Source organism: Ranitomeya imitator, chromosome 4, assembly GCF_032444005.1.
Source record: "Ranitomeya imitator isolate aRanImi1 chromosome 4, aRanImi1.pri, whole genome shotgun sequence".
In the NCBI taxonomy this organism is placed as follows: Eukaryota; Metazoa; Chordata; class Amphibia; order Anura; family Dendrobatidae; genus Ranitomeya; species Ranitomeya imitator.
In genome coordinates this window covers 269891140-269904761 of record NC_091285.1, presented here as the reverse complement: position 1 = coordinate 269904761, position 13622 = coordinate 269891140, and the positions used below count along the sequence as shown (strand labels likewise).

Below are 13622 nucleotides of genomic sequence, written 5' to 3'. Positions count from 1 at the left end.
CAGGGGGCCGAATACTTTCGCAAGGCACTGTAAATGGCCCACCCTGTACTACTGTATATATGCATTGGAGTCTGTGTTGTTACTGTATACGGACACCCTTTTGTGTAGTCTGCAACAATATAGGTTTAAGAGTGAGTTTTTAGTTGCACTGTTTTCACTTTTTCCTTTGAGATAGCTTTTATATTTTTGATTAAAAGTTATGTTTTAATATTACCTCTATTGCTGGTATCCAGTATATGTGAGAGATTGTGTGGAGTTTGACACAATAGTGCTGATTTTCTGAACTTCACACCACTCTTTCGCTATCATTTACTTTGGGTGTTGTCCCCCGTTCCACTCATCGTCTTTCTTGCTTAAGGTGACAAATGCCTTCCCTGTGAACAATTATGTTAGTAACATTAGGAACGCTCCATTATGCTCCTTCTAACCTGATGAAATGCCTGCCCCTTGTCCTGCTGCTCTGTCTTTAATATTGCTGCATATGAGAAACACTTAATACTTTTTAAGTAAGGCAATGAGCGAACTAATGCTAGTACCTGCAGGTAGTAATATTGTCTGCAGCATGTCACAGCCCTAGGGCCACATGTTTAGTGGATTAGAGTCATGTTTGCTTAATCGGTCATTGGATATATATAGCCCTGCTTAATATCAAATTACTGGTAGCATAAATGCACAGTATACATAAATGTATTGCATCTAGCATAAGGTTAGTGTACAGTATGATCTGTAGTCTCTGCCTGTGGAATGTCATACGTATTTTGGCACTTTTTTTATGTAATTGTCTGCACTTGTGAAGACAAATACTTGTAACAACTGTAAAGCCTTTACAAAAAAAAAGTACCGTAATCTAGAACTGTATTGTTTTCACCAAAATCATGTCCCTTATCACCATATTAATAGTGTAAAAAGGTCAAAAATGTACATGAATCTTAAAGAACTACCTCAGTTATATTTTTAGCAATAACAAAATGCTAACTGAACAAATTCTAAATCAAATCAATATTTGGTGTGCCCTCCATTTGTCTTCAGAACAGCAGGAATTCTTCTATGTACACATCTTGGAGAACTAACCACATATCTTCTGTGGATGTAGACTTGTGCAAATTTGTCTGTCTCTTCATGCAATCCCAAACAGATTTCATGGTTATGAGATCAGGGTTTCTGTCGGAGCCATATCATCACTTACAGGTTTTCTTGTTCTTTGCGCTAAAGATAGTTCTTAATGACTCTTCAAAAGAGCTTGAACAGCACATCTTGAAACCTCAGTCTGCTTTGAAATCTTTGCTTTTACCTTACTGATGTGTCTTGTTGCTGTGTTCAGTCTTGCCATAGTGTATGACCTGTGACATGAAACTATCTTTCCACCTTTGGAGCAGTTTTTGTTCAAGCCTCCTATGCTCCTTCTGTTTCAGTTAGTGGCTGAGGTCAACCTACATATGAAAATGATGATCATTATCATCTGTTTAGTGTAATTGGTTACTCATCATATACCTAGCTAGGATCCTATAAAATCTCTGACCCAAATATCGATTTGATTTAATTTATCTTTTGTTAATTCAGTTTGCTTTCTGTTAATTAATAAAAATAAACTAATAACAATTCTATTTTTGAAAGCAAATTGTAAGGAGGCAGGTGGACATGTCCTGGATGGTGGTGTGAAACCCAGACTCCAGCACACATAGTCCTGAGAGGGTTTTTTGATGGGCCCAGATTTTGGGTCTTGGTTTTAGGAACGACTGGAAGAGCTAGGCGGGACTGGTAGTTCCCATTCTCCATTCCCAGAAGGTCATCTATGTGTGGAGGTGGAAAGACCAGCTTGAATTTAGAACAGTCTTTACCAGAGGCTATGGGAGCAGAACTGTTATCCAAATAAATGAACCTGTGCTGTTGTGTGAACTTTTTATTTCAGCATTCTATGCTGAGAAAAAGACCGTTTTGTTTTGTGAGTCATGATTGTTTATGGACTTTCAATAAACCACCTTAATGTGCCACACTTTGTGCCCAAAAATGCACCAATGTTTTGGAGAAAACTTCGGGCACAAGTAAGCCAACAAATAGGTTTATTAAACAGCATGAACACCTTGAAAAATCTGGTGCATTTTATGCCTTTTGAGTCTAAGTTTGCACTTTCTTAAGAATTGCACAGTATTGATTAATCTGCCCCTTTTGAATTACTTGCTCAGTGATTGACAACCAACAAATGTTTTGGAAACATGTTCTTCTAATTAGTAATTGAAAAGCTTATTGAAAAGGTACAAACAATATGAATGTGCTTTTGATTGTCACTTGCAAAAACAAAAAAATAAATGTACCTTACCAAACTTTGCTTTAACTTCCAACTTACTAATATAAGCTCATTTTTATGTTATGGATCATTTTTACATTTTCAGAGATAGAAACACATGGCTTGATAACATGCTGACATGCTAAAATTGTGAGCATTTATGAGAAATAGGTTTGATTTCCATATGTCCTCTTCTCCCAGGGATCTTTCTTCCAACCATTTGTCTTCATTTCCTGTTACTGGTCTACATGGTTTGACTCATCTCAAACTGACGGGAAATACTGCTCTGCAAAAGCTGATTCCATCAGAACATTTCCCAAAACTAAGGTGAGCTGATGATAATATTTATATAATTATACTTTTCGATTGGAGCTTCTTCTCTTTTACTAGTCATAATTAAAAGAGTTGCGCGCCATTAGGGACAATTTTGTAACACCAAAATGCATGTATTTAGGGCTAAAGGTGGACAAGTCCTATAAGAAAGTTTAATAGGATTGTGTAATATGGTTATAGGTATGACTTTTCAAATCATATATTTTTTAAATCCTGTGTTATGGTAAATGTGCTCTGGGGGTGCATGTGATCTACAATAACTTTGAGAGTGCCCCTTTGGAGTAGATTGACTAAAATCAGTTCAAGCTAAATTGTAAAGCCATTGCATGGTTGAATGATTTTTTCAAAGGATCTCTGAATACGAAGAACAGGAATCGACTCTCATAGGTACAGATATCATCTATATTCTTTACCCTTGAACTTTTCCAAAATGTTTCCGTCAAATCAACTTAAAGGGACTCGGTCACCTGAATTTGGAGGGAACAATTTTCAGCCATAGGGGTGGGGTTTTCGGGTGTTTGATTCACCCTTTCCTTACCCGCTGGCTGGATGCTGGCTGCAATATTGGATTGAAGTTCATTCTCTGTCCTCTGTAGTACATGCCTGCACAAGGCAATCTTGCCTTGCGCAGGCGTGTACTATGGAGGACAGAGAATGAACTTCAATCCAATATTGCAGCCAGTGGGTAAGGAAAGGGTGAATCAAACACCCGAAAACCCCGCCCCTATGGCTGAAAATTGTTCCCTCCAAATTCAGGTGACAGAGTCCATTTAAACTCTCCTTGGTAAAAGAAGCTAGACTTATCAGTGAGGAGACAGGGAGTTGCAAAACCATTAAATTATGACTATATAGTAACTTTTGTCTCTGCTGTCATGCTAGGAGCACTGATGTTGCCATATAGACAACATGCAATGCGCTTATTGGAGTCTTACAATCTGCATGCTGGTTTAATTACGGGTCACCAAAGCAGTATCACTGCCTTGCTGCTTCTCACTTTTTTGCACGTGGATTTTAACTCACATTATGTGATATTGCAATACAGTGATATTGTAGCCGTTGTTTTTAGGTTATGAAGCTTAAAGATTTAATCTGGGACCAGCTGCTAAATACCTGTCCGTTCTGCCAGGAGATGATCTCTGGTGGTGACTCTCCTGCTTTGTTTTATCTGACGTCAACAGAGCAGCACCTTCTCTTCTCACCTTCTGGTCCACACTGTGAACTGTGCATCACTGCCAACATCATGCTGATTGATACAAATAAGCAGTTGGGAGCTGGCTGTTAATCACCATGACATTGGGAGTGACGCCGCATTGACAGAACAGAGCATAACAGAAGGAGCAAACTTTGTCAATGTGACGTTACCAGAAACAGATGAATACCCGAAAAGAATGGTCCAGGACCACTCTGAGCCAGCAGCGATCATCATCTGGTAGAACAGGTAGGTAGTTAGCAACTACATATCTTTAAGTTCTTAAGGTGCCGTCACACTGAACGATATCGTTAACGATATCGTTGCTTTTTGTGACGTAGCAACGATATCGTTAACTAAATCGTTGTGTGTGACAGCGACCAACGATCAGGCCCCTGCTGGGAGATCGTTAGTCGCTGGGGAAAGTCCAGCACTTTATTTTGTCGCTGGATCTCCCGCTGACATCGCTGAATCGGCGTGTGTGACGCCGATTCAGCGATGTCGTCACTGGTAACCAGGGTAAAGATCGGGTTACTAAGCGCAGGGCCGCGCTTAGTAACCCGATGTTTACCCTGGTTACCGTTGTAAATGTAAAAAAACAAACACTACATACTTACATTCCCGGTGTCTGGTCATGTCCCTCGCCTTCAGCTTCCCGCACTGACTGGTGAGCGCCGGCGCTGCGCTTAGTAACCCGATGTTTACCCTGGTTACCCAGGGACTTCGGGATCGTTGGTCGCTGGAGAGCTGTCTGTGTGACAGCTCTCCAGCGACCAAACAGCGACGCTGCAGCGATCGACATCGTTGTCGGTATCGCTGCAGCGTCGCTTAGTGTGACGGTACCTTTAGCCCCATAGCAAACATAACCAATTCACAGATAACTGTTATGAACTGGTGATTCAGAAACACAATGGACCTGGTGGTTAAGAGCACACAAAGTGACCTGATAGTTACTAATAACATAGGACGAGCTCTGAGACGTGGGAACTCTGCTGACTGCAATCCCTAATCCTATCATACCACACTAGAGGTAGCCGTGGAGCGCTCCTGACCAGACCCAGGCGCCTCGGGCACAGCCTGAGAAACTAGCTAGCCCTGAAGATAGAAAAATAAGCCTACCTTGCCTCAGAGAAATTCCCCAAAGGAAAAGGCAGCCCCCCACATATAATGACTGTGAGTAAAGATGAAAATACAAACACAGAGATGAAATAGGTTTTAGCAAAGTGAGGCCCGACTTACTGAATAGACCGAGAATAGGAAAGATAGCTTTGCGGTCAGCACAAAAACCTACAAACAACCACGCAGAGGGCGCAAAAAGACCCTCCGTACCGACTAACGGCACGGAGGTGCTCCCTCTGCGTCCCAGAGCTTCCAGCAAGCAAGACAAACGAATATAGCAAGCTGGACAGAAAAAATAGCAAACAAAAGTAACACAAGCAGAACTTAGCTTATGCAGGGCAGACAGGCCACAAGAACGATCCAGGAGAGAACAAGACCAATACTGGAACATTGACTGGAGGCCAGGAACAAAGAACTAGGTGGAGTTAAATAGAGCAGCACCTAACGACTTAACCTCGTCACCTGAGGAAGGAAACTCAGAAGCCGCAGCCCCACTCACATCCACCAGAGGAAGCTCATGGACAGAACCAGCCGAAGTACCACTCATGACCACAGGAGGGAGCTTGACCACAGAATTCACAACAGATAACCCCTTTAACACATTTCCGAGGTCAGGCGTACATTTAGACAGATATTGGACTCACTCCCTTTGATGTGGGCTCCGGCGGTGAGCCCACATCTTTCCCGGTACATGTCAGCTGTTTTAAACAGTTGACATGTGCCCGGAAGAGCCGCAGGGGGAATCGCGATCCACCCGCGGCTATTAACCTGTTAAATGCCGCTGTCAAACACTGACAGCAGCATTTAACATGCATTTCCCACAATTGTGCCGTAAATCCGCCCACCGGTGACCCCCGTCACATGATCGCAGTTCACCGGTGGGTTGGCATGACAACCAGAGGTCTTGTGGAGACCTCTATAGTTGTCACTGCCAGCTTGCTATGAGCGCTGCCCGGTGGTCGGCGCTCATAGCAAGTGTGTAATTCTACTACATACAAGTGATCTGATCATCGCCTGTATGTAGCAGAGCTGATCGTGTTATGCCAGCTTCTAGTCTCCCATGGAGACTATTGAAGCATGCCAAAAGTAAAAAAAAAATGTTTTTAAAAATATAAAAATATATAAAAGTTCAAATCACCCCCTTTCGCCCCATTCAAAATAAAACTATTTAAAAAAAAACAAACATACACATATTTGGTATCACCGCCCTCAGAATTGCCCGATCTATCATAAAAAAGGATTAACCTGATCGTTAAACAGCGTAGCGAGAAAAAAAGTCAAAACTCCAGAATTACATTTTTTTGGTTGCCGCGGCATTGCATTAAAATGCAATAACGGGCGATCAAGAGATTGTATGGGCACTAAAATGGTATCCTTAAAAATCACAGCTCGGTGCGCAAAAAATAAGCTCTCATCCAACTCGAGATCACGAAAAATGAAGACACTACGGGTATCGGAAAATTGCGCAATTTTTGTTTTTAACAAACTTTGGAATTTTTTTCACCACTTAAATAAAAAAAGAACCTAAGACATGTTTGGTGTCTATGAACTTGTAATGACCTGGAGAATCATAATGGCAGGTCAGTTTTAGCATTTCGTGAATGTAGTAAAAAAGCCAAACAAAATAAAAAGTGTGGGATTGCACTTTTTTTGCAATTTCACCGCACTTGGAATTTTTTTCCCATTTTCGAGTACACGACATGGTAAAAACCAATGGTGTCGTTCAAAACTACAACTCGTCCCACAAAAAACAAGCCCTCACATGGCCATGTTGACCAAAACATAAAAAAAGTTATGGCTCTGGGAAGAAGGGGAGCAAAAAATGAAAATGCAAAACCAAAAATACCTCTTAACTGCACTAAATGTTCTATAATTTAGTAGTGTGTATTGTTTAGTATATTATAGTGAAATGGTTTGCAGCTCCTTCAAGTAGTAGAGTATGTTAATATGAACTGAAAAAGCATGCATATCCCCACACTAGCACAGCGTCTACTGAATTTTGGGAACATCTACTCTCAAGAACCACCATAATATCACATTTTCCATATGTTTCCAGGTTCCTTCGTTTTCAAGGTTTATTCTATATCCTGTCTCATATTTTTCCTTACACATGTCAGGTATGCAATTAAACTGTCACCAGGACCTCACTACTATTGTAGTAAATGTGAAAGCATAGTTATACTTGTGGAATCCATTTTTCTTGTGCAAAAGAAGAGATCTGGAGTGCCTGAAATAAATAACTAAGGCATGTTAATGCATGCTTTTGTTTTAATACATTTTCTAAGTTTGTAATTTATCGTTCCTGTTAAGCACTGAAAATTACGATGAATAGTATAAAGAAAATATGTCTGCCACATTGTGTGCTGGAGCAGAGGTAGACAATAGTTAGCACGCTAGATCTCCCCATTAATCTCACGAGGGCTGAAGCTTGCCATCATCAACATTCTTGCACTTTGGTAAAACAAAGGCTAATGTGACTGTGAGTACAAATCCAATTACTCATCACAGGTACTTTTATTTACAGAAAGCTAAGGAGAAATGCCAAGGAGTAAGGCTTCAATTATATTGACTGTATCATTACCAGAAGATCATGCCATTTTTATGGCCTTTGTCCTTTATGAAGTGCTGCCAGACTCGCTTCACGTTGCCTTAATGAACAGCTGTTGTTTACAAACCACTGTTTCCAACACCAAATTGGATGGAGATTTATCAAATTTTACCACATTAACTTGTGCAGCGCACAGTACCAGTAAACTAAAATTTTAAAAGGGCTCCAAAATGTGATTATAAATAAAATTCGACTTCAAGTTCGAATAAGTCACTTTAGCGATATATCTCCTATTTATATCTCGGAAATAAGCTTCACAACTGAAATACAATGTATCTGTATATTGGTATAGTCTAAAGAGATGAGAAATCTGAAATATTAGCTTCATGGCATTCCACAGGCAGGTAAGTCTTCGATTATAAAGCCATATACAGTGGGGCAAAAAAGTATTTAGTCAGTCAGCAATAGTGCAAGTTCCACCACTTAAAAAGATGAGAGGCGTCTGTAATTTACATCATAGGTAGACCTCAACTATGGGAGACAAACTGAGAAAAAAAATCCAGAAAATCACATTGTCTGTTTTTTTATCATTTTATTTGCATATTATGGTGGAAAATAAGTATTTGGTCAGAAACAAAATTTCATCTCAATACTTTGTAATATATCCATTGTTGGCAATGACAGAGGTCAAACGTTTTCTGTAAGTCTTCACAAGGTTGCCACACACTGTTGTTGGTATGTTGGCCTATTCCTCCATGCAGATCTCCTCTAGAGCAGTGATGTTTTTGGCTTTTCGCTTGGCAACACGGACTTTCAACTCTCTCCAAAGGTTTTCTATAGGGTTGAGATCTGGAGACTGGCTAGGCCACTCCAGGACCTTGAAATGCTTCTTACGAAGCCACTCCTTCGTTGCCCTGGCGGTGTGCTTTGGATCATTGTCATGTTGAAAGACCCAGCCACGTTTCATCTTCAATGCCCTTGCTGATGGAAGGAGGTTTGCACTCAAAATCTCACGATACATGGCCCCATTCATTCTTTCATGTACCCGGATCAGTCGTCCTGGCCCCTTTGCAGAGAAACAGCCCCAAAGCATGATGTTTCCACCACCATGCTTTACAGTAGGTATGGTGTTTGATGGATGCAACTCAGTATTCTTTTTCCTCCAAACACGACAAGTTGTGTTTCTACCAAACAGTTCCAGTTTGGTTTCATCAGACCATAGGACATTCTCCCAAAACTCCTCTGGATCATCCAAATGCTCTCTAGCAAACTTCAGACGGGCCCGGACATGTACTGGCTTAAGCAGTGGGACACGTCTGGCACTGCAGGATCTGAGTCCATGGTGGCGTAGTGTGTTACTTATGGTAGGCCTTGTTACATTGGTCCCAGCTCTCTGCAGTTCATTCACTAGGTCCCCCCGCGTGGTTCTGGGATTTTTGCTCACCGTTCTTGTGATCATTCTGACCCCACGGGGTGGGATTTTGCGTGGAGCCCCAGATCGAGGGAGATTATCAGTGGTCTTGTATGTCTTCCATTTTCTAATTATTGCTCCCACTGTTGATTTCTTCACTCCAAGCTGGTTGGCTATTGCAGATTCAGTCTTCCCAGCCTTGTGCAGGGCTACAATTTTGTTTCTGGTGTCCTTTGACAGCTCTTTGGTCTTCACCATAGTGGAGTTTGGAGTCAGACTGTTTTAGGGTGTGCACGTGTCTTTTTATACTGATAACAAGTTTAAACAGGTGCCATTACTACAGGTAATGAGTGGAGGAAAGAGGAGACTCTTAAAGAAGAAGTTACAGGTCTGTGAGAGCCAGAAATCTTGATTGTTTGTTTCTGACCAAATACCGTATATACTCGAGTATAAGCCGAGATTTTCAGCCCAAATTTTTGGGCTGAAAGTGCCCCCCTCGGCTTATACTCGAGTCACGGTAGCGGTGGGGTCGGCGGGTGAGGGGGTGAGGGCGCTGAGGTATACTTACCTAGTCCCAGCGATCCTCGCGCTGTCCCTGCCGTCCCACGGGCTTCTGTGCTGCAGTTTCTTCCTCTCTTCAGCGGTCACGTGGGACCGCTCATTACAGAAATGAATAAGCGGCTCCACCTCCCATAGGGGCGGAGCCGCTTATTCATTTCTCTAATCAGCGGTGCCGGTGACCGCTGATAGAGAAAGAAGCTGCGGCACCGAAGACAGGAGGGGACAGCGCGAGGATCGCCAGGACTAGGTGAGTATGTTATATTCACCTGTCCACGTTCCAGCCGCCGGGCGCCGATCCATCTTCCCGGCGTCTCTGCTCTCTGACTGTTCAGGCAGAGGGCGCGATGACGCATATAGTGTGCGCGGCGCCCTCTGCCTGATCAGTCAGAGCAGAGACGCCGGGAAGATGGAGGCGCCGGAACGAGACGCCGGGAGCTGCAATCAAGGGAGGTGAGTATGTGTTTTTTTTTCTTTATTGCGGCAGCGGCGGCACAAATTTATGTGGAACATCTATGGGGCACAGTGAACGGTGCAGAGCACCGTATATGGCACAGCACAGCTATGGGGCACAGTGAACGGTGCAGAGCACCGTATATGGCACAGCACAGCTATGGGGCACAGTGAACGGTGCAGAGCACCGTATATGGCACAGCACAGCTATGGGGCACAGTGAACGGTGCAGAGCACCGTATATGGCACAGCACAGCTATGGGGCACAGTGAACGGTGCAGAGCACCGTATATGGCACAGCACAGCTATGGGGCACAGTGAACGGTGCAGAGCACCGTATATGGCACAGCAACGACGGCCATTTTGCTCTCCTGAGCGGGTGCCGTAGGAGCTCAGGAGAGCAAAACGGCCGTCGTCGTTGGGAACCACAGGTTCTCCCTGCTATGTCCTGCTTTTTTACTATGAAGCCTCAATAAAGGATGGACACTTTTTGCATGAATGGTGAGTGCTCGTATTCTTTCATATTTTGTTTCTGCAGACCTTTCACCTGTTTTCTACGAGCACCGCATTCTGTAGTGGCTTAAAAGAATGCTGACTGGTCTGAGGGATTACAGCTGGTGGTGTGAGCTGATATTGCGTCTGTTTTCTTGCTTTTTGATTTCTTGATATACACTGTTATAGGGGAGATTTGCTGCTGGACAGCCACATGTTGTTCAACAATCTAGTATGGGGACAGAAGTTTTGCACAACCTGTATGCCTCTGCTGCTCAGATCTCATCATCCCAGCCTGTCTAAGCATGATGGGAGTTGTGGTTTTATGACAGGTGCAGGGAAACATTGACAGGTGGTCCTATAGTGGAATTTAAAAACCTGTCATCATTATGTGTATAAACCTATTGTTTTCAATGTCGTGCTAGTGTCGCCTGCACATTCATGTCACAGTGTTTTCTACCAAAATAAGTGCCGAGGGCGGCACATGCTCAAATTAACCTCCAGCGTTCTCCAGAAAAATTGTTCCATGGCTGTGGATACACAGATTGGGGATCTCTGCTAATTAAAAGTGGAGCCACTGAATAATTTTCACTGTCATGTAACCTCTACTCTCATTGGCGTAGGGGTTGGTAAGCCAATCTATAATTGTTGCTCAGTTATATCATTTGGGTATGTGTTGACTGCTCTGCCAAGCATCATTGTACATACTGAAATCAGTTTACTGTTTCTGCTGTATTAGTAACAGGTCTTCCTGTTGCTGTGCTTTGGCAAAACCCTGACTACATTTAAAAGAATCCTGATCGGAAACTGCTGGAGAATAGACATATAACAGAATTTTAACAATAATGGCCTTGATTAATCAAAGCAATTTTACCAGAATTATGGCATAAATTACTTTGAAAAGTCACAGAATTTTATCGCAACTCATAGTTATGCAAAAGTTTTTGTGTCTTTTAGAATTTTCATGCCATTTTTTCCCACCTCTGCCAAAATGGGTGTAGCTGTTGCAGGACAGGGGTGCGACAGTATCCTGACTGCAGTAAGATGTCTGGTGTAAAGAGCACCACAGCTTGTCTAATTCAAGACGATCGGCTTGACAAAACAACTCATCTTGAATTAGAATAGTTGTTGCTTTCCTTATATCAGAATCTTACTCCATGCCACTCTTCAGAAGCTCCAGATTCATGAAGAGGCGTGCACATCTTTATAGATCAGCAGCGTCTGACTTCACCACACCTACGTATCAAGACCATCGAGAAAATCACCAGTCTTGATGAATCGGAGTCATATATGTATACACAATTCTTTGAAATTTGCCAAAAATTGGTTCGCTGTTTTTTTTTTTACTAATCATTGAGTTACAGGACTCTAAACTGAACTCTTGGGGTGGCTTTGAACTATAGCTTCCATTGTTTATTTGCAATGCACATGAGGTCTTAAGACAAGCCTGTGCATCCACTGTCAGCTTTTAAAGAAAGCTGCTAAATGAGGAAATAGGTGGGGTTTTAATAATTATTGAAGGGCTATCATTATGATTTAGATATGCACATACAATTTAGTAGCATCATAGTGTAAGTTATGGGTAAAAAATATTTCAACAGAGGTGAAAAATGGAAACTTTATGGGCAATGGTGAAGGGGTTAACTAAGAAGAATGCTGTTCTGAAAGAGAGCACCATAGTTTCATCTGGAAAAGATCAATCAACTGGAGATTCTGAAGCCATCACTTAGCATTGATCTCTTCTTTATACAGTAGTTATTTAATGTACCTCAAGTATAAGCGGGCAATATAAAGCACCACTTCAGTGAATGCTGGCTCTGCGGCGTAACTATTGGCTTCTTTTGATCTTCTTCTTCTCTACTTAAATAAAGAACATCATAGTGCTCTTCCATAAAAAACACTGTGCCTATAACATCACTGAAATAATACGCTTAACTGAGAAAGCAGCATGTTGTTACTTACTCTCTCTGTTACAGATAACTTCTGTTCAAGTTGGCCATGAAGTTCCACCAATTCACCTCTATAAATAATGTGCACATAGATAGTCTAACAATATACAAAGAGGGAGCGCTTGTAAAAGCAGAATAATTGTTTCCTGTATTCATTCGTTGCAATTATGTGATGCCCCATAATTCAGAATGGGAAAGCAATGCTTGTGACACGTTCATTCTGTGCCTCTGTACAATTAAATAAATAACAGGACATTAAATCATCCACTTGCTGAAAACATGCGTAAGATAGTTGAGATTTATAAGTGTTAAGCTGTAATTGCAGTAGTTCTTAAAAGAAAAGATTACATAAAATAACTGCAATTAAGAAGGGCAAATAAAAGTCACATAGCTATGTAAGAATCAAAGAGGAGGCAGAAAATAATATGTTGTGAAGACACATACAGTCTATGCAGGGTGATAAAAAGCTGAATACATTCCACACAGCAATATATTTGCAAATGTCAGTGGTGAAATAAGTCAGTGTTGTTGTCTATACTTTAGCATTTAAAAAGCAAACTGTGTATGTAACCGCTCCCCGAACTCTAACATCTTACACTCCCAACAGCATATTAGTTGCTTCATATGAACGCTGCACTCTAGAAGGTTCTCATACTGTCTACAATGGTGTGAAAAAGTGTTTGCCCCCTTCCTGATTTCCTATTCTTTTGCATGTTTTCACACTTAAATGATTCAGATCACCAAACAAATTTCAATATTAGACAAAGATAACACACGTAAACACAGAATGCAGTTTTTAAATGACGGTCTTTATTATTAAGGAAAAACAAAATCCAAACCTACAGGGCCCTGAATATTTGGGTTCTGTAGCAAGCACATACCACAAACATTTATATCTCAATAGTTTGTGGAGAAGAAGAAACCCGGCACCAGGCACCAACCCGGCTCAAAGATATGGATGCCGTTGTCTGTATACATTACTGAAAAAGCTCCTGTGGTAATCCAGTTTAACACTAGAACTACTGATGGAGTCATTTTGACTCCTTTCGTTTTTTATTTCTCTTCTGTGACTACATTTTTCAGAATTCCGGCTTGAAACTCGGTGACTTTTCCTCAAATATGATGTGAAAAAAGATTTTGTGAGAATAAATAATTTTGGTAAAAAATTTGCGCGTTTTTTCAAAATTTACCAAGAACTACTGAAGGGAGTCATTTTGACTCCCTACTATATTTTGAGGTCCTTTTGTCACTAAATGTTGCTATAAAGTTTTGTGCATAATTTTTTC

At 41.5% G+C, this 13622-nt stretch overlaps 1 protein-coding gene across 1 annotated transcript in view; it reads left to right on the top strand.

Moving 5' to 3' along the window:
* LGR5 (leucine rich repeat containing G protein-coupled receptor 5) overlaps positions 1–13622 on the top strand; it is a 330331-nt gene that overhangs the window by 302101 nt on the left and 14608 nt on the right. Inside the window, exon 15 of the mRNA XM_069764603.1 lies at positions 2486–2611. Within this exon, the coding sequence (XP_069620704.1) occupies positions 2486–2611 (126 nt within the window). The remainder of the gene's footprint in view (positions 1–2485; positions 2612–13622) is intronic.